We start from the raw sequence: 27,283 nt of genomic DNA, 5'->3' as shown, positions 1-27,283 counted from the left end.
ACATCAATTTTGGTAGCAAGTTGATGAACGGTGCATGTGGCCCTTCTGTGAACTGTTTAATGTTAAGCCCCGGTCACACGGCACTAACGACGGACACCAAAATCAAAACGAAACAAGAAATCTGGACTCACGCTGACTTTCGGAGACATCGTTTAACCGTCATCCAGCTTCGTTCCTGTAGCTGGCGCTTCGTCAGAATTTTCAAACTGTTGAAAAATGTGAACGAATCCTGAAGACAACTTCAATTCCTTTGTATTCCATTTTGCTTTCTGTCTTGATGGTTCCTCATCATTTGCGTAGTTCCCGTACCGTCAGCGTTCCGTTTGATTGTCGTCCAACACACCTGAATCCAATGATAGGCTCATTAAAAGCCTGCTAATGAGTCTTTCATTGGATTCAGGTGTTGGAGCAGGGAGACAACTAAGAGTATCAGGAAGGTAGCTCTCGAGGACCGAACTTGAGCACCCCTGCTCCAGCCTCTCTCTCTCTCCAGCCTCTCGACGTCTCTGCCTGCGATGTGCGTGTGCGTGCACATATTGTCAAGACAACGGAGTTGCATGTGGCTGTGGACAGCACAGACTCGCTGCAGAAATGATCACATGCTCGCGCTTCATTTTGATTTTGTTTAAAAGTGTCAAGGTCACCATTCGCTTTGTTTTTCTTTTGGTTAGTTTTGGTTTTGTTTTGGTCTTTTATGCGCTCTGCAGTCGCAGGCTTTCAGTGATGGGAGAAGTCCAGGCTCTATTGTCCAGTTTTTTCTCGACGATTTGTGACTTTTTTCCTTCGCTCAGCTATGCCGGGTGCTGTGTGATTATGTCTTTCACAGTGGACATGCTCCTAAGTTGAAAATTTCAGACCCCTCCATGACTTCTAAGTGGCAGAACTTGCAAAACCGCAGGGTGTTCAAATACTTATTTTCCTCACTGTATATATATTGAATGTGGGAATATTTTTCTTATGGCCTAAAGAGATGAGTGATAACATTAATTATTTTTTGCAACCCATTTTCCACTCCTGCCTGTTCAGGGTTAACAACATTTGTTCTGGAATAGGCTGTTTTGAAGTCCTACTTGGTTGTACTGAAAGATGCCATTGACAACTGACTGCTGCTGATCACCAATAAGGTAAAGCCCAATTTATTCTACTCTGTGTCAGCAAACCCACAGCCATGCAGAACCCTCTGCGTTGTTGCAAACACCCTCCAAGCCCCTTTCTATAGCACGACGGGAACCGCATGGGCTGTGACAGGTCCGCTAACATTTCTGAAATCTCACTTTTCCGGTCTCACAATCAATGGCTTTCACTGGATAACAGGCCGGTCCTCAGGAAAAACGTCACGTCCCCCTACTGTGCTGTTGGTGAATTGCATTAAGCTACCCACCAATCCCGAGAGAGAACTTCGAAAGGTTCTCGACTGCACTGATGCGATTGCATGCCCACAGAGTTAGGGAGTAGCAGAAGCATAACAAAAAACATAACATTTACTTATATAGCACTGCTCACAGATAAAAATCACAGTGCTTCACAAGAAACAGTAAAAATAAAATAGCACATCAAACTATAATATATAATAAAAGTAGAAATCATAAAAACAAGTCTAGCTAAAAGCTTATCTGTATAAAATTGTCTTCAGCTGCTTTATAAAGACTCAATGGAAACTGTGCAGTGAAAAGAAAGAAGCACTTCCAATGACTTGGTGCGACAACTTGAAATGAGTGATCCCCATGAGTTTTAGAACAAGTGTTTGGGGACCATCAGCAACCTGTGACCTGAAGACCGAAGGGTCAGCGGGAAGAAAAAACAAGTTTCAACAGGTCTGCAATGTACTGGGGAGCTTGTCCATGTAGGTTCCTAAAGTTAAAATTTTAAAACGAATTCTACAGGTTCATTAAAACATGAAATTGTGTCGTAATAGCTTTTTCAAACAGTACTTTATATGTGGCAAACAATTCTGAAGGGCCCAGCAGCCTTAGGCAGGCGTGACATCACTAATGCCGATCAATAACGGGACTATCACAAAAATGTCTGCATCCACCGTTCTCACAGTATATAGTGATTAAACAGCTCAATTTATAGACAAAAGAACTGCAGAAAATAGGTTGCAAAATAGATGTTCACAGACAAATAGCCACTACTATAGGACGTGAACTAATATTCCTTTGAGGGTTTAAACTGGCATGTATATAGTTCAGGAGATGTGCAAACATTTACATGCTAGATTCGTATACCTATACTCACTGGTCATTAGGTATTTATTAACACAAATAATCAGCCAATCACATGGCAGCAACTCAATGCATTTTGGCATCTAGACATGGTGAAGATGACTTGCTGAAGTTCAAACAGAGCATCAGAACAGAGAAGAAATTGGATTTAAGTGACTTTGTACGTGGCATGTTTGATGGTGCCAGACGTGCTGGTCTGAGTATTTCAGAAACTGCTGATCTACTGGGATTTTCACACAGAACTATCTCTAGGGTTTACAGAGAATGGTTCAAAAAAGAGAAGACATCCAGTGAGCAGAAATTTTGTGGATGAAAATGCCAGAGGTCTGAGCAGACTGGTTGACTGCGTGATACTATCATGTCAATATGGACCAACATCTCTGAGGAATGTTTCCAACATCTTGTTGAATTCATGCAGTGAAGAATTAAGGCAGTTCTGAAGGCAAAAGGCCAACCAGGTACTAGCAAGGTGTACCTAATAAAGTGGCCAGTGAGTGTAGCTACCTAGTGTAGCTTCTGGTATATTCTATTGAATTAACATTGTTCCTATCTTATCTAAACATGTGCATAATCATTATACGGATTTCTTAAAATCTCATAATTTGATTTACAGTAGGAACTCAGGATTCAGAGTTTCTCATTAGTGTCAGACTGCAATACTGTAACTAACTGATTGTTGGAGTGGTTACATTACTGTCCGAGATATGATTGCTGTGATTCTCCTATATCTTTTAACCTTATACATCATAACATACTAATTGAAAAGCTCAAGATATATGCTGGGAAATGCCCTTGATTTCTTCTGTAACTACCTTGATGGGTGTACCCAGATTGCAAACGTTTATGGAATTTTAATGGATAAAGTCAGTGTTACAGTGGGTGCCCCTCAGGGTTTGATACTCAGGCTTCTATTGTTTCTTCTGTATATAATTGATTTACCAGTGTTTATACAACACTGCAAAGCAACTATGCCTGTCGATAGTTACAGCTTTCATGTGACATCCAAAGTCTATCACTGTTCTAAAGTCTGAACTAAATGTTGAGGTGGAACACATCAGTGATTGCTGTGAGCAGAACAGAATATGCCCAAATTCTGGCAAAACCATGTGTATGTTACTAACAAATAATCAGAAATGCAACAAACTGGCAAAGAAGGAATTACATATCTTTAATGAAGTTTCGAAACTTGAGAATGTGGATTCTGACAAGCTGACAAGTTGCTCAGTGTTGTAATTCAGAATGACTTGTGATGGTCTAAACATCTGGACAGAGTATGTAGCAAAATGATAATCCATCATTACCTTCCTCATTCTGGGTACAAACAATTCTTCAATAGTTTTATCTTATTTCACTTTGAGTATTGTCTGTAAGTCTGGGGTAACTGTGCTGTCAAGAATATGAATTACCTTGACCGTCTATTAAAAAAGTATTATTATTAATTGTGCCTGTGATACAGGCACAATTTATAATAACTATTAGTATGTTATATAATAACTATCTTTGTTTATAAGGCATTTCATACCTTCATCAGTGTTCTTCCTGAGATTTATAATCCAGCTGCACACATGATCCTAAGATCTGTGCTAAAGTTTTAAATGCATCATTCACTCATTTTGAAATCCACAAGCATTCTTTTAGTATTAATGGTCCCGCATTATACAGTAAGTTATCACTGCATATCAGTGAATGTAAAAATCCAGCTAGTTTTAGACCTACTTTGTATTAACATTATTATCAGCTTTATGTAACATCTTTAGTTAACTAGTTCAATTTATCCCTTATTGTTAGCTTTAATATGTTATCGTACAGGACCATCATGGAAAGAGGACTTATGAAGAACCTATGATGTTATCAAATTTTAAATAAAGTTTATTATTATTATTATTATTATTATTATTATTGCTTTGTAACAGTGTCTATCCTAAAATTATAATCCATCTGACCTTGTATGGCAGACAGTACACCAGTGAGAGCACTACTGGTGGGCTTTCCACAGATTTTAGAGTTTTTCCTGCATTCCAGGGCACTCTGAAATCATGGAAATGTACCATATTAGTGAAGCTTAAGAGTTATTTATAACATCAATTTTAATAGTGAATAAAAAATAAATCATACTAAAAATTAATTAGCAGCATTCTTGGATTTTTGTTGAAATGTAAAACAAGAAAATAAATTATATCACAGAACTGATTTCAAATATATCATTCACTGATGTGACAAACAGAAAGTAAGAAACTGTAGTACCTTGTACTTCATCAGATTGCTTTTTAGCATCTTGACCTCTTCTTGAAGTTGGCCAAAGCGTTCATGCAAATATCTGGAATTAATATGGAAATATAAGACCGACATTAAACACAAATACAACTCATCAATGATAGTTGTGTTTAAACACAACTATCAATGTAAACAGTTGCATCAATGCTCTGATGCAACTGTTTACATGGGCAAGAAACCGCTCATACATGCAAAACAGGGTTATAGCACAATTTCAGAATATTTTACACACACATAAAGGGAAATGAAGAGCTAATGCAAGAAAATGAACAAGGATGCCCTGACAGCACAATATCCCCCACTGGCAAATGCTGCTTTGGTACAAGTGCTTCCTACATTCTGATAACATGTACCAAATTTCACAAAATTCCTCCTAAAAATGTCAGAGGAGTTGATTTCAAAACGCAGACACCAACTCATGCAACTGACAGTGTCTAGATTTGTTAATCAAGGGCCATAACACTGCCAAAATCTGTCAATGTTGTACAATACTGCAATATTGTACAATATTGGCAGCACGGTGGCTTAGTGGTTAGCACTGTTGCCTCACAGGAAGAAGGTTATGGGATTCATTCCCACCTGTGGCCTTTGTGTGTGGAGTTTGCATGTTCTCTCTGTGTTTGTGTGGGTTTCCTCCGGGTGCTCCGTTTTTTTTCTCCCACATTTAAAGACATGCAGGTTAGGTGAATTTAGAATTGCTCAGGTCTCCCTTACAAAAGAGATTTCAATGTCAATGGGACTAACCTGGTTAAATAAAGGTTAAATTAAATATGCGTATGATCAACCTATAACAATGATTTGTACCAAGTTACATGAAATTCCTACTAAAAACCTGAGAGGAGTTGATTTCAGAATTCAAGCACCTGACAGAGTGCAGCTTTGTTAATCAAGGGCCATAATTCTGGTAAGATGAGCCCAACTGGAACGATATGAAAATATGCACATTACCAACCTATAACAAGGATTTGTACCAAGTTACACAAAATTCTGATTAAAAATGTGAGAAGAGTTGATTTCAAAATGCAAGCACCCAAGCATGAAACTGACAGAGTCTAACTTTGTTAATCAAGGGTCAGCAGTCTGGTAAAATGAGCCCAACTGGAATGATATGAAAATCTGCATATTACCAACCTATAAGGATTTCCTACTAAAAATGTGAGGCGTTGATTTTAGAATGCAGACACTCAAGCATGAGTCTACAACCTCAATTCCAATGAAGCTGGGACGTTGTGTGAAATGATTTGCAAATCCTCTTAAACTTAAGTTGAACACACCACAAAGACAAGATATTTAATGTTCATGTTGTGTGGGCCGCTGAAGAGGAGGTACTGCTGGCCCACCACCACCAGAGGGCGCCCTGCCTGGAGTGTGGGCTCCAGGCACCAGAGGGCGCCGCCGCCCCACAGGAGCTGCCTCGGTAACAGCTGTCACCCATCACCTGAGACAGCTGACGGCAATTATCACTGGGGTATATCAGCAGGACGGCATCTCCACCTCATCGCCGAGATATCGTTCTACCTGGAAGGTAATAATCTCAGCTGACTGCTTGACAGTAACCTTTGTGATTTTTGTGAGTGATTGCAGACTTTTTTCTCCACGAGAGGTGGAGGTAGCTTCCCTGCCGTGCAGGTTGCTGGGTGCAAACGCGCCCACGTTTAATTGTGTTCTTGTTCCTCGCCAGCAGTACCAGGTCCGACACGCGGAGGCAGTGGCCACCTGGGAGTTCGGAACTTGGCGGCTCCAGTATTCCCGGGGTCCTGTGGCGGAGGAAACCGTGTGGTTTCCGGTTCTACTTTGGAGAGGCGTCTCCTATCTTCGAGCCTGCCCACACGACACCTTTGTGAATTGAACTTGTCCATTGTTGTAATTTGTTGTTTTTGTTGTGCACGTTCGCAACAGTAAAGTGTTGTTATTTGACCTATCCATTGTCCGTTCATTTGCGCCCCCTGTTGTGGGTCCGTGTTCCTACACTTTCCCAACAGTTCAAACTGATAGACTTTTTGTTTTTGTGCAAATATTTGCTCATTTTGAAATGGATGCCTGCAACACATTTAAAAAAAGCTGGGACAGGGGCAACAAAAGACTGGGAAAGTTGATGAATGCTCAAAGAACACCTATTGGAAACAGGTGACTGTCATGATTGGGTATAGAAGGAGCATTCCCAAAAGGCTCAGCCATCCACAAGCAAAGATGGGGTGAGGGTCACATCTTTGTGAACAACTGCGTGAAAAAAATAGTCCAACAGTTTACAGAAATGTTTCTAAACATTCAGTTGCAAGGAATTTAGGGATTCCATCATCTACAGTCCGTAATATAATCAGAAGATTCAGAGAATCTGGAGAACTTTCTACACGTAAGCAGCAAGGCCGAAAACCAACACTGAATGCCCGTGACCTTCGATCCCTCAGGCGGCATTGCATTAAAAACCGACATCATTGTGTGAAGGATCTTACTGCGTGGGCTCAGGAACACTTCAGAAAACCATTGTCAGTTAACATAGTTCGTCGCTACATCTACAAGTGCAAGTTACAACTCTACCATGCAAAGCGAAAGCCATACATCAACAACATCCAGAAACGCCGCCGCCTTCTCTGGGCCCAAGCTCATTTGAAATGGACAGACATAAAGTGGAAAAGTGTGCTGTGGTCTGATGAGTCCACGTTTCAAATTGTTTTTGGAAATCATGGACATTGTGTCCTCGGGACAAAAGAGGAAAAAGACCATCCAGATTGTTACCAGAGCAAAGTTCAAAAGCTACCATCTGTGATGGTATGGGGGTGTGTTAGTGCCTATGGCATAGGCAACTTACACATCTGTGTTGGCACCATCAATGCTGAAAGGTACATCCTGTTTTTGGAGCAAAACATGCTGCCATCCAAACAACATCTTTTTCAGGGACATCCCTGCTTATTTCAGCAAAACAATGCCAAGCCACATTCTGCATGTGTTACCACAGCGTGGCTTTGTAGTAAAAGAGTGTAGGTACTAGACTCGCCTGCCTGCAGTCCAGTTCTGTCCCCCATTGAAAATGTGTGGTGCATTATGAAGCGCAAAATACGACAACAGAGACCCCGGACTGTTGAAAAACTGACATTGTACATCAAGCAAGAATGGGAAAGAATTCCACCTACAAAGCTTCAACAATTAGTGTCCTCAGTTCTCAAACGCTTATTGAGTGTTGTTAGAAGGAAAGGTGACGTAACACAGTGGTAAACATACCACTGTCCCAGCTGTTTTGAAACGTGTTGCAGACATCCATTTCAAAATGAGCAAATATTTTCACAAAAACAATAAAGTTTATCAGTTTGAACATTAAATATCTTGTCTTTGTTGTGTATTCAATTGAATATAGGTTGAAGAGGATTTGCAAATCATTGTATTCTGTTTTTATTTACATTTTACACAATGCCCCAACTTCATTGGAATTGGGGTTGTAGCTTTGTTAAAGGGGATAGAGAATCAAAATAATCTTTTTCATGTTTTTGGTGTTAGTTCAGAGTCTCCCCGCTGTGGGGAATACACACGAAGTGCCAGCAAGTTTCAGAACCTCTGTTTCAAGTATTTCTCCTTTTTTGAATTGAAAACAGGCCAATCCGTTTTTGAGAGAAAACTTACGTCACTTTTTCACCAATAGCCCCCCCCCCCCCCACACACACACACACACACACACACCCACATCTACCCCCTTTCATACACCCCCCTTCGAAATTAATTATTCATAAGGTTGTGCCCACCCATTCGTAACACTCGAAGAGAAGCAATGGCGAGCTACAGGTGTGCTTTCCCAGGCTGTTTTAGCGGACTACGATCTTCCCACGGAAAGCAATGTACGCGATCACTGGCTTTTATTCATTTTTAACAGTATCCACAGTACATACAACCGCTGACTATTTCTTTGTTCTGCGCATTTCACGGAGGACTGTTTCACAAACCTTGCATGATTTCGAGCTGGCTTCAGTCGGCATTTAATACTCAGTAGAGGGTCAGTTCCGACTCTGCGACAAAATCAACCCCAGCAATCAGTACAGCCTGTGAGTATCACATTTTCTTTTGTTTTAAATTTGTGTTGCGCCATATTCCTGTTGTAAGAATTGCACGTTAGAATGGCACGTTAGCTCTGGTTTGTTCCTCTAAAGGGAATGAGCTAACCCCTTAGCAGCTAGGGATGTGTATCGAGAACAGGTTCCTTTTGGGTATCGTTAAGAAATGACTCGATCCACCAACATCAATAAGCTTTGTGCTTAACGATTATGTTATCGGTCCTTCAGAGTGGCCGTTGTTTTGGGGGGTGTTTGTCAGGAAAATGATCATTTCTGTATTGATTACAGACCCTGCAGCGGGTCCGTAAACAACTTTTCTGCAGCGTAGCTTTGCTTTGAACCTTGAACCAATCAAAGCAGTGCTTCGCAGATTGAAGCAATGCTTCGATTATTCTTTCTTTCTTTTGCTTAATTTTCTCCTGCTAAAACCCTAAAGAGCATACGTCTGTATTATTTACCTTTTCTATGTTAAACCGACCTGTTATGTTCTTCTGAAACAGTTGATAGATGTATTTTATAACTTAAAAACGGGAGCGATGCTAATGCGTTAGCATGTCTATGGCATTTTCAATGTTAAAAGCTAGCATTGCAGCTGTCATCGCGTTCGGGTGCATTTGTTTTCAAGTTGTAATATTTCTTAAATTTATTTTTGTTTATATATTAATAATCTAATGATTATTATATACAATTTTAGAGAAACAGGCAAAAAAAAAAACCTGAATAGAAACACAACAGAAAATATAAAAGCAATGAAAATAAATAAATAATGCTTTCTTTTCAGTGAGAGCAAGGGCAGCCAATCAAACAACGGCAACCGATCAGCGCCACCTACTTGCATTTCATAATGAGGTTGCCAAATAAGCTCCGAAACGACGCCATTAAAGGCAAACGAGGCATTCTAAACCCAGCATAGTAACATAGCTGTTTCAGAGAGCCTTTTAGGAAGGTTCTGAGCCATTACAGACCCAACCAATTTTTTTTGGGCTACATATCACATCACAGAACAAGGATTAATGCCCCATTCAACCTCTCTCTATCACCTTTAATCAAGGGCCATACATAACCCTGGTAAAATGAGCCCAACTGGAATGATATGAAAATAAGCATATTACCAACCTATAACAAGAACTTGTACCACGTTTCATGAAATTCCTCTTAAAAGTGAGAGGAGTTGATTTCGGAACACTTATACCCTTTTTGGGTATTAAAACTGTAAATGAAAAGAAACAATAATAACATTAAAATAAGATGGAAAAGATTGTGAATATAAAAAGTACAGAACTATATCCCCTCAGATTTCATTAAAGGCAACACTCATTCTTAGTACTACTCGTAATTCAAAGAAAAAAAAACAAAGACAAAGATATCAAGCTTTCTAGAAGTTTGTTCCAACCATCTGACACAAAGAAAGTAAATGCTGTTTACCCTCAGTAAGCTCTGTCCCTGGAACAGCAGGAGAAGAGCACAAATATATTTTGGCCTCAAACCATTTTGTGCTCTGTCAGCCAGCAAATTAAATTATGTGGCAAACATGAAGATAGTACAGTGATCATTTTGCAGCTTGTTAAATAAAACCAAATGTACCTGTATTTTAATCTTCAAAATAAGGAATTCAATGCAAATACAAACTTGCTATATTTACTGCTTGGACCTAAAAGCTATTATTTCATTTTTGTGTTTCCTTAACTGGTTTGAAACTGATACATCAAATTGTTCGTTTGTTCAGTGTATGTCGGTAGGGAGACAGCTAGGGCAGTACTGGGTATGACATCTGGACAGTGGAAGGAAGACAAGGAGACTTGGTGGTGGAATGAAGAGGTCCAGGAAAGCATAAGGAGAAAGAGGTTGGCGAAAAAGTTTTGGGATAGTCGGAGAGACGAAGAAAGTAGACAGGAGTACAAGGAGATGCAGCGTAAGGCGAGAAGTGGCAAAAGCAAAGGAAAAGGCATACTGCGAGCTGTACAAGAAGTTGAATAGTAAGGAAGGAGAAAAGGACTTGTACCGATTGGCCAGACAGAGCTGGAAAGGATGTGCAGCAGGTTAGGGTGGTAAAAGATGCACATGGTAATGTGCTGACAAGTGAGGAGTGTGTGCTGAGAAGGTGGAGGGAATATTTTGAAGAGTTGATGAATAAAGAAAATGAGCGAGAGAAAAGACTGGATGATGTGGTGAGAGTAAATCAGGAAGTAAAAGAGATTAGCAAGGAAGAAGTGAGGGCTGCTATGAAGAGGATGAAGAGTGGAAAGGCAGTTGGTCCAGATGACATTCCAATGGAGGCATGGAAATGTCTAGGAGAGATGGCAGTAGAGTTTCTAACCAGATTGTTTAATAAATCTTGGAAAGTGAGAGGATGCCTGAGGAGTGGAGACAAAGTGTGCTGGTTCCTATTTTCAAGAACAAGGGTGATGTGCAGAGCTGCAGTAACTACAGAGGCATAAAGCTGATCAGCCACAGCATGAAGTTATGGGAAAGAGTAGTAGAAGCTAGGCTTAGAAAACAGGTGAAGATCTGTGAGCAGCAATATGGTTTCATGCCGAGAAAGAGCACTACAGATGCAATGTTTGCTCTGAGAATACTGTTGGAAAAGTACAGAGAAGGACAGAAAGCATTACATTGTGTGTTTGTGGACTTAGAAAAAGCTTATGATAGGGTGCCAAGAGAAGAGTTGTGGCATTGTATGAGGAAGTCTGGAGTCGCAGAGAAGTATGTTAGGGTAGTGCAGGACATGTACAAGAATAGTGTGACAGCGGTGAGATGCGCAGTCGGAATGACAGACTCATTCAAGGTGGAGGTGGGATTACACCAAGGATCAGCTCTGAGTCCTTTCTTGTTTGCAGTGGTGATGGACATGTTGACAGATGAGATCAGACAGGAGTCCCCATGGACTATGATGTTTGCAGATGACATTATGATCTGTAGTGAGAGTAGAGAGCAAGCTGAGTCTAGTCTGGAGAAGTGGAGATATGCTTTGGAGAGAAGGGGAATGAAAGTCAGTAGAAGCAAGACTGAGTACATGTGTGTGAATGAGAGGGAGCCCAGTGGAATAGTGCAGTTACAAGGAGTAGAAGTGGTGAAAGTAGATGAGTTTAAATATTTGGGGTCAACTGTTCAAAGTAATGGAGAGTGTTGTGGGTTGGGGTGTTTGGCTGGCTTGGTTTTTGTTTTCTGTTTCTCCCACCAGGTGGTATGCATTCAGGACTGAGTGGTTGAGCATCAGGACCTCACCCTGAACACCTGAGGCTTGTTATCACGTGCAGGTCATCAGGACTCACAGCTGTGGTGTATTTTGTCATAATCAGAGATTGCGGCATTTAAACCTTGAATGCACAGTGTGTGATTGCCAGAGACTCGACCTTGTGAGCAGACGTGTGAGATCGACGTCAGGAGAACAATCTCACCATCATGGACGCAGAGACCGCTCCAGGTTTGACGCCACAGTGTGTGAAGGAGGATTGGGTGAGGTCTCACGCTCTTCAGCACACTTCCTGAGGTAATTTGGTTTTGGTGACTTTTATGAAGTAATGACAGTGGATTTGGTGTCCCTCACACCTTGTGTTAGTGAGCTGTCACGTTATGCTAATTGTCTAATCAGCTTCTGCTGCAGTGGAGATTTGAACTGAGTTGTTCCGTGCCTGCAGGGTAAGAAGCTGATGTATAGATTTAAGCCAGGAAGTGTTTGCTGACGGCGTGCACCTTTGAGTTGTGTCTCTCTGTGTGGAGTTGGACTCACCTCATGTTTTCTTTCTTCACAGACTCGGTTTGTCGCGGCCACCTGGGGGGTGTCGGCGGGGTCCCTGGGTCCGAACTGTTGTGGCTCCGGACCGTTTGTGCTGCTGAGAGCGCGCTGTGTTTTCACCTCACCAGACCGCGGACTGTTTAGTTGTTTATCATCACTCAGTTATGTTTATTAAATTCTGTTATCCTTTGAACCGTGCTCTGCTTATTTTATGCTGGGTCCTTCAAACGCTGGGTCGGTTCTCCGCCCGCGTCCGAAACATAACAGGAGAGTGTGGTAGAGAGGTGAAGAAGAGAGTGCAGGCAGGGTGGAGTGGGTGGAGAAAGGTGGTAGGAGTGATTTGTGACTGAAGAATATCAGCAAGAGTGAAGGGGAAAGTTTACAAAACAGTAGTGAGACCAGCTATGTTGTATGGTTTAGAGACAGTGGCACTAACAAAAAGACAGGAGGCAGAGCTGGAGGTGGCAGAGCTGAAGATGGTGGGAGTTGGGAGGTGGTGGTTGGGAGTGACAAGAATGGACAAGATTAGGAATGAACATATCAGAGGGACAGCTCAGGTGGGACGGTTTGGAGACAAAGTCAGAGAGGCGAGATTGAGATGGTTTGGACATGTGCAGAGGAGGGACCCAGGGTATATAGGGAGAAGGATGCTGAGGATGGAGCCACCAAGCAGGAGGAGAAGAGGGAGACCAAAGAGGAGGTTCATGGATGTGCTGAGAGAGGACATGCAGGTGGTTGGTGTGACAGAGGAAGATACAGAGGACAGGGTGAGATGGAAACGATTGATCTGCTGTGGCGACCCCTAACGGGAACAGCCGAAAGACAAAGAAGAAGATGTCGGTAGTAATTCTGTGGGGCTGGAGTCACTTGTTGATATGGTACGATTGAGTAATTACTGTGCAACTGCAAAGTATACACAACACTTCACTTTTTCCACATTTTTAAGGGTCACAGGACGTTTAAAAGATACACATTTTGAATGGATAATTATTTTCCACAGGCAACAAGAACACAAAAGAACAACAAACCTGTTATCCATGCAGAGCGCATCAATATCTAAAATCCGGATCTCTTTGTTCCCGACGATGCGGTTAATTTCCACATTTAGCCGATGTGCTTTTTGCTGAAAGACGTCGCGCTCCGCTCTGACATCCTGAAGCTCATCTGTCAGTGATTTCACACTGTATTCCAATGCTTCGTTCTATGGCAATAAAAAAAACAATGTGTCAGTACAGAAACAGACAATCTAATAACACACACTAAAACAGTTTCTAGGTTTCATGTGACAGGCTCAGCACTGACAACAGTGGAAGAATCCCTGTTCAGGTAAAACTATCTGAGATTTCAAGATTAAAATCAAAATCTATGAGCAGAATATTATGAACGTTATGAAAATAAAGCCATAGCATTAGACACAAATTATTTCTTATTAAAAAGGCAAAATCTTCAAAGTCCGTTTTCACGAAACCTTTTCAGATGCTTATAATAAAGTATTTTCTTATTTAAATACACAGTAATGTAAAGTACTATGCAAAATAAAAAAACTGGAGCCTATCCCAGCAATCATAGGTTGTGAGGTGGGGTACACACTGGACAGGACACCAGTCTGTCGCAGGGCCACATACAGACAAACAAACACATTCACACTTGCATGAACACCTGTGGTCAATTTTAAGTTTCCAATCCACCTAACCTACACGTCTTTGGAAGTGGGAGGAAGCCAGAGCACCCGGAGAGAACCCACGCAAACACTGGGAGAACATTCAAACTCCACACAGAAAGGCCCAGGCGGGCAGCGATCCCAAGATCTTCTTGCTGTGAGGCAACAGTGCTAACCACTATCCACCATGCTCCCTAATATCATATTCTGTCCTAGTTAATTGCTGTTATGAGTCTATTTTAAACACATATCTTCTCTTTAAATATGCAAAAAATCTATTTCAGATGATCAGCACGAGCCCTCTTTCTCTTAAAAGCCTTTATTTTACGCCGTGTGCCCCTCTGGAAATTATAGCCTCTGCTGCTACATTGACTACGCCTTATGTGCATGCTCCCGCAAGGATTAAAGCAAAAAATAAAAAATACGAGGTCTGTTAGAAAAGTATCGGACCATTTTATTTTTTGCAAAAGCCTGATGGATTTGAATCACGTGTGCTTGCATGAGCCAACCTTGAACCTTCGTGCGCATGCGTGAACTTTTTCACGCCTGTCGATTGCATAATTTTCTGGTAAGCAGCCTTTGTGTGAGGACATGTGTAGTGCGCTCGGCAGATTTTCATTTCAAGGAAAGAGACGGAACGACTGGAGCAGCGCCGCATCAAATTTTGCAAGAAACTGGGCGACAGCCAGGTGGAAACCATTCGGATGAGTTAGAAAGCTTTCAGTGACGATGCTTTGGGCATCACACAGATTAAGGAGTGGTACAAGCGGTTTAAAGACGTCCGCACAATGGTGGAGAGTGAGCCACGCTCCGGTCAGCCATCAACATGCTGAAATGACCAGATCATTTCCAAAGTGAACGCTGTGGTGATGCGGGACCGTCGTGTGACTGTCCGAGAAATTCTTCTTCGGTACATTCCACTGTGACAGAAGATTTGGCCATGAAAAGAGTGGCGGTGAAATTCATGCTGCTGCTAACGGCGGAGCAAAAGCGCCTCCGTGATGAAGTCTTACAGGACATGCTGTGACATGCCTGTTGGGGAAAGTGTAGTGACACGGACCCACAACAGGGGGCGCAAATGAACGGTCAATAGATGAGCCAAAAGGTAACAATTTAATGTTGTGAATGTGCACAACGACTATACAGACAATCTCAGAATATGATAGCAGTCAATACACAAAGGTGACGTGTGGGCAGGCTCGAGGATAGAAGATGTCTGTCCTGAGAAGAGCCGGAACCACACGATTTCCGCCGCCACCGAACCTGGTGAATACTGGAGACGCCAAGTCCCGAATTCCCAGGTGATCACCGTCCCCGACTGTCGGATCTGGTACTGCTGGTGAGGAGCACAAACAGTGAGATGTGGGTGTGTGCACACCCAGTAACAAAAACAGTCAAAAGGTGGAAAGTCACCTCCAAATCTAATCACACACTCGTGCAGTTCCTGTTAACCACTTATCTCGTTGGAGTGTGAAGCGAAGCCGTCGCTGATCACACCAATCCCACAGATAAGGAAACACTTACAGGAAAACAGCTGCAAAGAAGTTCAGACTATTAGTCAGTGTTTTCAGTTTAGCAGAGAATTACCCGGCTGTGTCCGTGGCGGCAGCGCCCTCTCGTGCCTGAAGCCCGCACTTCAGGCAGGACACCCTCTGGTGGTGGGCCAGCAGTACCTCCTCTTCTGGCGGCCCACACAACAGGACCCCGACCAGGTTTATCCGGGTGTCGACGGTAGAAATCGGCCAGGAGGGCCGGGTCCAGGATGAAGCTCCTCTTCACTCAGGAGCGTTCTTCGGGTCCATACCCCTCCCAGTCCACCAAATACTGGAACCCCCGGCCCATTCGACGGACGTCCAGGAGCCGGCGCACTGTCCAAGCCGGCTCCCCGTCAATGATCCGGGCAGGAGGCGGCGCCAGACCGTGAGCACAGAGGGGTGAGGTGAGGTGTGGTTTAATCCGGGAGACATGAAAAACAGGGTGGATCTGCAGTGAAGCCGGGAGCTGGAGCTTCACTGCAGCAGGACTGAGGATTTTGACGATCTTGAATGGTCCAATGAACCTGTCCATCAGTTTGGGGGAGTCCACCTGCAGGGGAATGTCCTTGGTTGATAACCACACCTCCTGCTCGGGCTGGTATGCAGGGGCCGGGGACCGCCGGCGGCCTACATGGGCCTTAGCCCTCGTCCGGGCATTTAGCAAGGCAGAACGGGCGGTGCGCCACACCCAACGGCACCTCCGCAGGTGGGCCTGGACCGAGGGCACACCGACCTCTCCCTCCACCATGGGAAACAATGGGGGCTGGTACCCCAGACACACCTCAAATGGGGAGAGGCCGGTGGCAGAAGACACCTGGCTGTTATGTGCATACTCGATCCAGGCCAGATGGTTACTCCAGGCCGTCGGGTGCGCGGATGCCACACAGCGGAGGGTCTGTTCCAACACTTGGTTGGCCCGTTCTGCCTGTCCGTTCGTCTGTGAGTGGTACCCGGACGAGAGGCTCACGGTGGCCCCCAGTTCTCTGCAGAAACTCCTCCAGACTTGAGAGGAAAACTGGGGACCACGATCCGAGACTACGTCAGTTGGTATCCCATGCAGACGGACGACGTGGTGGACCAGGAGGTCTGCTGTCTCCTGGGCCTTTGGGAGCTTCGGGAGGGCCACGAAGTGGGCCGCCTTGGAGAATCGGTCCACTATCGTGAGGATGGTGGTGTTGCCCTGGGACGGCGGGAGGCCCGTGACGAAATCCAGGCCGATATGGGACCAGGGGCGATGAGGCACAGGAAGCGGCTGGAGAAGTCCTTGAGACCTTTTGTGGTCTGCCTTGCCACTGGCACAGGTGGTGCAGGCCTGGATATACTCCCGGACGTCGGCCTCCATAGACACCCACCAGAAGCGCTGCCGGACAACTGCCACGGTCCTTCGCACCCCTGGATGACAGGAGAGCTTGGAACCGTGACAGAAATCCAAGACTGCAGCTCTGGTTTCTGGTGGGACATACATACGATTCTTCGGACCAGTTCCGGAGTCCGGGCTCCATGCCAGGGGCTCCATGCCAGGGCCTCCCGGACGGTCTTCTCCACGTCCCAGGTGAGGGTGGCCACGATAGTGGACTCCGGTGGATCCGACAGCACAGTTTTGACTTCGTCTTCGTGTACCCGGGACAAGGCATCCGATCTCTGGTTCTTGGTCCCGGGGCGATAGGTGATCCGGAGGTCAAAACGTCCAAAGAACAGTGACCAGCGGGTTTGCCTGGGGTTCAGCCGCTTGGCGGTCCTGATATACTCCAGGTTCCGATGGTCAGACTCCAACAGGTGTCTCCACTCCTCAAGAGCCTCTTTCACCGCAAGGAGTTCTCGATTGCCGACGTCATAGTTCCGTTCAGCGGGGGTCAACCTGCGAGAAAAGTAGGCACACGGGTGAAGAACCTTATCGGTCTCCCCGCTCTGGGATAGCACGGCTCCTATCCCTGAGTCAGAGGCGTCCACTTCAACCACAAACTGGCGGCTAGGGTCGGGCTGCACCAGAACTGGTGCAGACGAGAACCGGCGTTTCAACTCCTTGAACGCGGCTTCGCACCGATCCGACCAGGTGAAAATTTGGGCTCCATGCAGGGGCGTGAACACTGAATCCAACAGGGGTAAAGGGTATCGATTGTGAACCGTTATGTCGTTCAGCCCCCTGTAATCAATGCATGGACGGAGTCCGCCGTCTTTCTTGCCCACAAAAAAGAAACCTGCACCCATCGGGGAGGTGGAATTCCGGATCAGCCCGGCAGCTAATGAGTCCCGGATGTAGGTCTCCATTGATTCGCGCTCAGGACGTGAGAGGTTGTACAGCCTGCTGGACGGGTACTCAGCGCCCGGGACCAAATCAATGGCACAATTGTACGGACGGTGCGGGGGAAGGGTGAGCGCCAGATCCTTGCTGAAGACGTCAGCAAGGTCGTGGTACTCAACCGGCACCGCCGTCAGACTGGGAGGGACTTTAACCTCCTCATTAGCATTTACACCGGGAGGAACCGAGGATCCTAAACAATGCCGGTGGCAGGTTTCGCTCCACTGAGTCACAACCCCAGACGGCCAATCAATCCGGGGATTGTGTTTAATCATCCATGGGAAGCCCAAAATCACGCGGAAGGTAGAAGGAGTTACAAAAAACTCAATCTCCTCCCGGTGATTCCCAGACACTACCAGGGTTACAGGTAGTGTCTTGTGTGTGATAAAAGGGAGAAGAGTGCCATCTAGTGCTCGCACCTTCACTGGTGAAGAAAGCGCCACCAGAGGGAGCCCTACCTCCCTTGCCCATCTGCTATCCAGCAGATTCCCTTCTGACCCCGTGTCCACCAGTGCTGGGGCTTGAAGGGTTAATTCCACGCTCAGGATTTTAACTGGGAGTCGTGTTGACAGATGTGTATGACCCACGTGAATGTTTTGACCCCCCCTCAGCCCAGTCTCTAAGGGCGGGCGTTTGTGTTTTGACCGTTTGAGGCAGTCTCTCTGCTGATGCTCACTCGAGCCGCAGACAAAGCACTCCCCACGGACCAGCCTCCTCTGTCTGAATGTGGCCCTGCTTGTGTCCCTAGCACCGTCAGCAGGGGGAGCTGTAGCCACACGGAGCGCTGTGGCTGTGGAGCGTGGGGAAGACGGCTCCCTTTCGGACCCGGGAGGAAGAGGGACGGCTTGTGCCTGACCACGCCCTTCGCCTCGCTCCCGTCGGCGTTCTTCTAACCAATTGTCCAACCGTATAACCAAATCGATAAGCTCAGCCAAATCCCGCAGTTCCTCCTTAGCCACCAGGTGCTCCTTCAGGACCGACGACAGTCCGTTTATGAAGGCGGCGCGGAGCGCAGTCATATTCCAGCCGGACCTCGCAGCCGTGATGCGGAAGTCGACTGCATATTCGGCTGCGCTCCGACGCCCCTGTCTCATTGACAGCAGCACGGTAGACGCGGTTTCGCCTCTGTTAGAGTGATCAAAAACGGTCCTGAGCTCCCTCACAAACCCAGTATAAGTGGTAAGGAGCCGTGAACCTTGCTCCCAAAGCGCTGTAGCCCAAGCGCGTGCCTCACCCTGAAGCAAATTAATCACGTAAGCCACCTTGCTGGAGTCAGACGCGTACATCACGGGACGTTGTGCAAAGACGAGCGAACACTGCATAAGAAAGTCCGCGCACGTCTCCACACAACCTCCGTACGGCTCTGGGGGGCTTATGTATGCTTCAGGGGATGGTGGGGGGGGGTCGTTGAATGACCAGTGGAATGTCTGTATTCGGCACCGGGTCAGCAGGAGGAGGGAGCTGCAGCAGCGCCCTGAGCGCGCGCTTCCACCTGAGCGGTGAGAGCCTCCATCCTGCGATTAAGGATGACGTTTTGCTCGGTCATCAGGTCCATCCGAGCGGTAAAGGCGGTGAGGATATGCTGCAACTCACCAATCACGCCTCCAGCCGACGCCTGTGCACCCTGCTCTTCCATTGGCTGTCCGACAGATGGTTGACGCCCCTCGGGATCCATGACATGGGCCGAGAGATCCTGTTGGGGAAAGTGTAGTGACACGGACCCACAACAGGGGGCGCAAATGAACTGTCAATAGATGAGCCAAAAGGTAACAATTTAATGTTGTGAATGTGCACAACGACTATACAGACAATCTCAGAATATGATAGCAGTCAATACACAAAGGTGACATGTGGGCAGGCTTGAGGATAGAAGACGTCTGTCCTGAGAAGAGCCGGAACCACACGATTTCCGCCGCCACCGAACCTGGTGAATACTAGAGCCGCCAAGTCCCGAATTCCCAGGTGATCACCGTCCCCGACTGTCGGATCTGGTACTGCTGGTGAGGAGCACAAACAGTGAGATGTGGGTGTGTGCACACCCAGTAACAAAAACAGTCAGAAGGTGGAAAGTCACCTCCACCTCTAATCACACACTCGTGCAGCTCCTGTTAACCACTTATCTGGTTGGAGTGTGAAGCGAAGCCGTCGCTGATCACTCCAAACGCCAATCCCACAGATAAGGAAACACTTACAGGAAAACAGCTGCAAAGAAGTTCAGAGTATTAGTCTGTGTTTTCAGTTTAGCAGAGAATTACCTTCACAGGTAGATGATATCTCGGCAATGAGGTGGAGATGACGTCCAGGTTTTATGGAGTAGTATGATGAAGTGTAGATGGGTAACAGCTGTCATGAGATAATGAGTGACAGCTGTCACCCCCGGCTGTGTCCGCGGCAGCGCCCTCTCGTGCCTGAAGCCCGCACTTCAGGCAGGGCGCCCTCTGGTGGTGGGCCAGCAGTACCTCCTCTTCTGGCGGCCCACACAACAATGCCCTCCTCTTCCACAATTTCTCGGATAGTCACACGACTGAAAAGTCACCGAAAGCCGTCTGAATCATCCGAATGGTTTCCACCTGGCTGTCGCCCAGTTTCTGGCAAAATCTGATGCGGCGCTGCTCCAGTCGTTCCGTCTTTTTCCTTGAAATGAAAATCCACCAAGCGCACTGCACATGTCCTCACACAAAGGCTGCTTACCAGAAAATGATGCAATCGACAGGCGTGAAAAAGTTCACACATGCGCACGAAGGTTCAAGGTTTGCTCAAGCAAGCACACGTGATTCAAATCCATCAGGTTTTTGCAAAAAATAAAAAGGTCCGATACTTTTCTAACAGACCTCGTAAAAACTTTTGACTGAATTTTTTTTTTTTTTTTTTTTACAGCCAAATCATAAGCTGTTCACCATCTATCTTTTTATATGTAGAAACCATTTGTGATTGTGTCCCAGAGTTTAAAGGTAAAACAAGGTGGAGACAGCTAAGAAAACAGCAAATTGTTCTCCCGCTGAACAAGATTATATTTCACTCACTCACCATTGCTGTTCTTTTGTAATGCAGCATCATCGAAAGACTTTAACCTACACATAAATACTTCAGGATAAACATATTTTAAGCGGACAGCTTTTCTAAAGCTTTACTTCATTCAATATCAATTAAAGTCTCTGGCCTGTAGCCAGTATCTGAAATGGGGGTTCTTTTTTGGTGAAGTGGACCTTTGTCAGCAGGGGGTCCAGGGGCCCCCCAGACAATTTTGGGGTTTGATGTCCAGGGATACATTCTGGAGGTTTTTTTTGTTGTTGTACTACTTAATGTGTGATGTAGTTGTATTCACATTTTTACCTTTTCTTTGCCTATAACCAAAATTCATATCACCACCTACACGCTTGCTTGATAATATTACTGAACCACAAAAGCCGTAATCATTTTCATATTTTTGACTTCCCTCATCCTAACTAATCTGATTTTAAAGCTAGAACCCCAAATGGACCCAGTAATGCTGAGCTTAGACATTACACTAAAAAGATTTTGCTTCACATCACACTTTAGTTATGCAGAAAAGTTAACTAAACTTATTTTTATATGGTTCATCAATTAAACTTATTCCAGAACTGTAGTAAAACTAAGCCCCAGAATAATACTGATTTAAACATTTTAATTGTTAAAATTATTATTATTATTATTATTATTATTATAAGAAGTAGTAGTATGAAAAATGTCTTCAAAAGTGGACCTTTGATCAAGGGGTGTTATGGAACAATCAGGAATTAAGTGCGACCTGATTGAAAGGTAAGAAGGTTTTATCAGTGCATTTTACATCATACCGTCCTCAGAAAGAGATTTTAGGTGTATTTTGGAGGAAAAAAGCATTAGTGTTTGTTGTTAATGTGTCGTGGGTTTGCAGGTGTGTTTTTAGTTTAACCACAGCGAGGATACTCAGAGACAGAGCAGACTGAAAGAAAAGTTTAAAAATATGTTTGTAAAACTCTGCCCTTTACTTGCTGTGTCATCACAGTGCTGTGAGACATCTACACTCAAACACCATCACCGACCCCCTCCCACTCCTGCAGAGTGCAGACAGGACACAGAGGAACAGACAAAGGCACTCGCTGGCAGGAGAAAAAACAAAACACTCATTATTCTAAAAATCGATTTTTAAATGATTTGGACACAGCGCACATATGTTCTGGGGATGCTGTAAATTTTATATCTTGTGTCCAGCCTTGATTTTGTGTCAGCACAAACCCTGCCTTTTGGCAGCCCCATCTTCTTCTCCGTATTTTGTGGAACTTCCACAAAACGCTTCCACAGTGTTACACAGTGGAAGTGTTACATACAGGTCTGCTTGTACTATAGCATTTTCAGGCTTTCTCAGTGTATCCTGCAAAATCCTACGATATATATATCGCCATAGGTAAAAAAATAAAAATAAAAATAAAATTAAATGAAAATTAAAAAAAAAAGTCAATTGTTTTCCAATATCATGCAGGCCTACATAAGAACTGCTTCAATTTTTTGTGGAATAGATTCAACAAGGTGTTGGAAACAGTCCTCGGAGCTGTTGGTCTATATTGACATAATAGCATCATGCAGTCACCCATTCAACCAGTCTGGCCATTCTCCTCTGACCTCGGACATCAACAAAGCAGTTTCATCCACACAACCGCCACTCAGACCATTTCTGTAAACCCTAGAGATGATTGTGTGCGAAAATCCCAGCAGATCAACAGTTTATGAAATATTCAGACCAGCACCAACTACCATGACACCTTCAAAGTCACTTAAACCCCCTTTCTTCCCCATTCTGATGGTCAGTTTGAACTTCAGCAAGTCATCACCACCATGTCTAGATGCCTAAATGCACTGAGTTGCTGTCATGTGATTGGCTGATTAACTCTTTGTGTTAACAAGCAATTGAACAGGTGTACCTAATAAAGGGCTGGTGAGTTTAGCACAGAATTAAAAACATAAACCTGAAACCTAGAAAAGAGGAAGTCAGTTCTCACCTGTTCTCTGGCTCTTTCCAACTGTCTTACGAGATCCTCCCGCTCATGAGCAGGAAAGTGTCGAGCACCAACCTCCTCGTCTCCCAGCCGCTGTTTGGTGATGGTCATTCGCAGGAGCTGCAGAAACAATGAATCAGCTACAATGTCTTTGATTTTCTGCCTCAAGACTTCAGTTGAAATTTCACACCACAGATGCTACAGAAATATTCACATATTTAAGGATGAAAAGTCACAGCAATAAACATGATGCTCAATATGAGATGCCACCTTGTTATCGCCCTGCGCTTCCACCAAACGTTGTTTCAGCTCTTTCACCTCCTCGGAGAGATGATTACAATTTTCTCTTGAGTCTCTCAGTAGCTGGGCTAAGTTTGTCTGAATAAAACATGGACATATGTTCACATGAGGTACACTTTTGGCATCTTTTAATGTAAAATTTAAATATCAGCTTGGTGGTCAACAAATGCATGCCTTGCTATGCACATTAGCAATGGGTGTGACATAACTGCTGGGTATTAAGAAGAGATTTATTACCATTCTGATGGTACTTAAACCTGCAAAGTTGCTGAATGCACTACAGTGTAAAAAGTTTTAAATCAATACAGCGTTTCCGTCAGAACATTTTTTCATTTTTCAAGTATTTTTTCCATATTTGAAAATACCAAGAGAGTAGGATCACTCAGTTACAGCTTCACTAACCATAACTAGAGTGCCAAGGGCCCTGTGGGTTACTGGCTCAATTAAAGCCCAAGGCAAAATGGCCATTTTTGGCATAAAATGGCCGCCATTTCCAAATTAATGAATCTACGCAAATAATTTTGGGACATGAACAATGTCAATGACCAATATTGTGCCCTTGTTAAATTAAAAGAAAAACTGACAGTTTTTTATATAAATTTTGGCATAAAAATGACTGCCATTTCCAAACGAATCTATGACTTTTTTATGTGAAATATGTCAACGACTCATATTATGCCCTTGACAAACCACAAAACAAATTATCAGACAGTTTTTGAGAAAACTGCCTTTAAGTGCTCAAAATGGCTATTTTTGTCCCTTTCCAAACAAACAAATATACGAATATGATTTTTAGATGGGAACAATGTCAATGACCCACAGCTGGTCTGCTCTGTGTAAGTCTGATCCCGTCAGATCTCAGAAGCTAAGCAGGGCAGGATCTGGTTAGTACTTGGATGGGAGACCTCTTTGGAACACCAGCGGCTGTGTGTGTTTCTCCAGATAAAACTGGAGTTGCGTCAGGAAGGGCATCCGGCGTAAAACCTGTGGATTTACCAATGTGGATCTGACTGACGTTGTTGTTGTCCATTCGGCTGCTCCCGGTATTGTTCGAGGTCGCCACAGCGGATACAATGACCCATATTACGTCCTTTCCAAATTAGAAAAAAGTTAGACAGTTTTTAAGATATTGTAATAAACGGATGATGCCGAAGACTATGAGGAACGCAGGACATAGCACCAGGACATAGGCTTCGCAGCTTCTCGGCCCGCAACCCCCCCTCCAAAAAAACCCTGCATGGGTATAGGCAAAATTTACATATTTACAAAATGTACATATTTCTTTCCAGACTCCATCTGGTCATCACTGACAGATCTCAGGTTGCATTCACTTTATCTTCAAAGTTAAAGTTAAGGCACCCTGGTAAAGCATGCTCACACCAAGGAGACTGGCCCTTATGTGGTCTGTGGGCCTCGGTTAGTAACCCTCATTCATATAGCAGACTTGCAGTCCCATAAACCATCACTCAGACCACAAAAAGAATCCTAGAGTTTTATGATTTTTTTTAATGACACTTTGCCTTTATCATAACCTATTCCGGTGTGAAACAAGCTGCTGAGGTGTTCTTAACAGTGTGAATGATGAAAGCATTGAATTAAAAAAGAAGCATGCTGTGCACATGTGGAGCTGGAGGTGAAGTCCCCTGACTAATGTCTGGCATTATTATTATTATTCTTACTTGCCAAAATCTGACTGCAGTGAAGCGGACTGCAGCGAGAGCTTTTAAAATTGTGCTGCAGTCAGGTAACCACCAGCAACATTAAAAAATAATAACTGGACCATTAGCACGCTGTCAAATCACTACAAACATAACATTTACTCCACAGAAGATTGCTTGTGTGAGAGAATACCAGAATCAAAGCCCTATGGATGCACTGAAATGATAAGTGACACCCAAATTAATGGTTATTTGGCTGTATTTTTCATTGATGTTATTCACAAAATATGTTTAGCCTGGCAGGAGCTGTTGTTAGTAGCCTGCCAGGCTTATATTACTGCAGGAGAAAGAAACGCTGTAATGTAATAGTTGTGCAACAAAAGCTCATAAAAATAATTACTTACTTGATTGCGTTTCTCAGGAGGCAGAGATGGATCACCATCCTAGTCATTAAAATAATAAAGAAAAAAAACATGGAAAAATATCTCAAATACGAGTATTTTACACATGAGGAATGTTTGATACCTATACAGGCATATAATTTTTATCTTTTAAGGACAGTGTTAGTATATGTATAGGGCTCACACAGGTGACTCACAATGAGCTCCCTGTATTTCTTCTTGAGTCCTTGGTGCCGTTCCCGTAGCTGGTTGGCCATCAGTTTGTACTGATCCCTCTCCTGCTGGCAGATGTCCAGTTCTTTTGATAAAATCAGAAGTGCTTCCTTCTTGCTCTCAAGCTTGCGCTTACAGATGAGAAACTTCAGACACAAGTTTTGCGGGGAAGAAAAATACCATTGTATTTGAACATTAATTCTACTTATGCAAAGCCAACTGAGAAATAACAATAATGTAGATAATCAAATATGCCTAGCAGGATTAAAATTATAAAGGTCACCCAGAGTGCAACACCTGTGTCTTACATGTTTTACACAGAGCAATTTGAATTAATTATTTGTGAATCTGTAATACCTTATGTACCATATTTTATGGGGTATGTCACATTTTTGGGGGGGAGGGAGATCCTGCATCTTACAGTGCAACCTATATACTGAAACAAATTGCATGATCATTATTAATAATAGTAACAAGAACAATAACAACTATTTATGTAGGGATTTACCTGGCATCAAAGCATTCAACAAAATAAACTCTAATAATTGCCAATAATTAAAAAGTACACTCCAACAATGCACAAAAATCCAATTTAAAGAGCAGACAGTGCAGAAAAAACATGTGACTTGTACTCCAGTGTGATGTACGTTTTTCCTCCTCATGATGCATCTTTTGACAGGTTGAACGTACACTATAGAAAATAGAGATCTGTGCAGCCTTAACATAAAAACCAGATCTGACCAAAGTTGAACCAAGATATCCTCGACTAACACACAACCTTTCAATTCAATTCAATTTCAATTTCATCATGTTTAATCCATATTGGCTCCAAACTGTTTCTGCCAACAGTTATGACCTGGAGTTTGACCTGGTCACCCATGGTCAAAGGTCTTGTGACTAATAGAAAAGTGATATATTACTTTATATTGGTGTTTATTAATAACAGAGGTGCATTTTTAACAAACTCCACAGAGTAGTCATTACAAATATCCACTATATATATATATATATATATATATATATACATATATATATATAAACATTATGGACCTTAACATTAGCCTTTGATTATATATTTTCATTCTCCAAATCAAATCACTGTCCTTGACTGATCCTCATTCATTCCAAGATTGGTCTTAAATTGTTCAACACTACTGTTTTTTGTTCAAACATGGAAACATGGACAGATGGACAGTCTACAGGCTTATAACAGAAGTGAATCAATGGATGACGTCAGTAAATCTCACCAATATTCTCTTATTTTGAGTTTTTCATAGGTATGAACAACATTTAATGGTCCAGATCTGTATCGGGAGTCATGTGCTGTTAGTCTGCTGTCATCCAAACCTGTTTTCACTCATTCATTGTATATTTTCTTACTCTGAAGTTGCTGTTTGAAAATCCAACCTTAATTACATGTAATAATTTATTTCAGGCTATGTGATTTTGCTTTGCAGTTTTAACTGTATAATTCTTAAGTAATTCACATAGGCTAATATCATTAACTTAAGAAATCCCTTTGTTAGTGCCACAGTGGGTAAAAAAGAGGATGTCAAAACTCACGCCCCGCCCCCCAGACCTGGACGACGAAGTGCACCTGAAAGGTGTAAATCATGTCTGCTGTAATTTTTATATTAAAACAAATTAAGTCATTGAACTCTGAAGATAAAACAATTCACAGACAAAAGGAGTTTGTGATAAACTAACATAGAGTTTATGTTTGGGCGCATCCTGGCGTCAGCTGTGTCTCCTTTCTGTCTCACCTCGCTGAGGAGTCCCTGCCAGTCACTCCTGCTCCTCACGGACGCGTCCATGACGTCACGGTAGGGCACAAACATTCTCTGACAAACGGTGTAAAGTTATTCTCAAATGCGCAGCTCCATTTGCTCTTGCTTAACACGCTCTGAGATATTTCGCATCATCGACACGGATTACAGACGGGAAGGGG

The 27,283-nt window shown here is 43.7% G+C and overlaps 1 protein-coding gene across 2 annotated transcripts in view; it reads right to left on the bottom strand.

Moving 5' to 3' along the window:
* LOC117526113 (coiled-coil domain-containing protein 149-B-like) overlaps positions 1-27,283 on the bottom strand; it is a 32,302-nt gene extending 5,019 nt beyond the window's left edge. For both annotated transcript variants that reach the window (XM_034188134.1, XM_034188136.1), the window contains exons 1-8: positions 27,099-27,283; positions 25,320-25,481; positions 25,126-25,164; positions 23,034-23,141; positions 22,767-22,883; positions 13,304-13,476; positions 4,470-4,542; positions 4,169-4,253 (exon numbers count right to left, since the gene is read on the bottom strand). In XM_034188134.1, coding sequence (XP_034044025.1) covers positions 4,169-4,253; positions 4,470-4,542; positions 13,304-13,476; positions 22,767-22,883; positions 23,034-23,141; positions 25,126-25,164; positions 25,320-25,481; positions 27,099-27,173 — 832 coding nt within the window. In that variant the 5' untranslated portion in view covers positions 27,174-27,283. The remainder of the gene's footprint in view (positions 1-4,168; positions 4,254-4,469; positions 4,543-13,303; positions 13,477-22,766; positions 22,884-23,033; positions 23,142-25,125; positions 25,165-25,319; positions 25,482-27,098) is intronic.

This window comes from Thalassophryne amazonica, chromosome 15 (assembly GCF_902500255.1).
Source record: "Thalassophryne amazonica chromosome 15, fThaAma1.1, whole genome shotgun sequence".
NCBI lineage: Eukaryota > Metazoa > Chordata > Actinopteri > Batrachoidiformes > Batrachoididae > Thalassophryne > Thalassophryne amazonica.
This window is presented reverse-complemented; position numbering and strand designations above follow the sequence as displayed.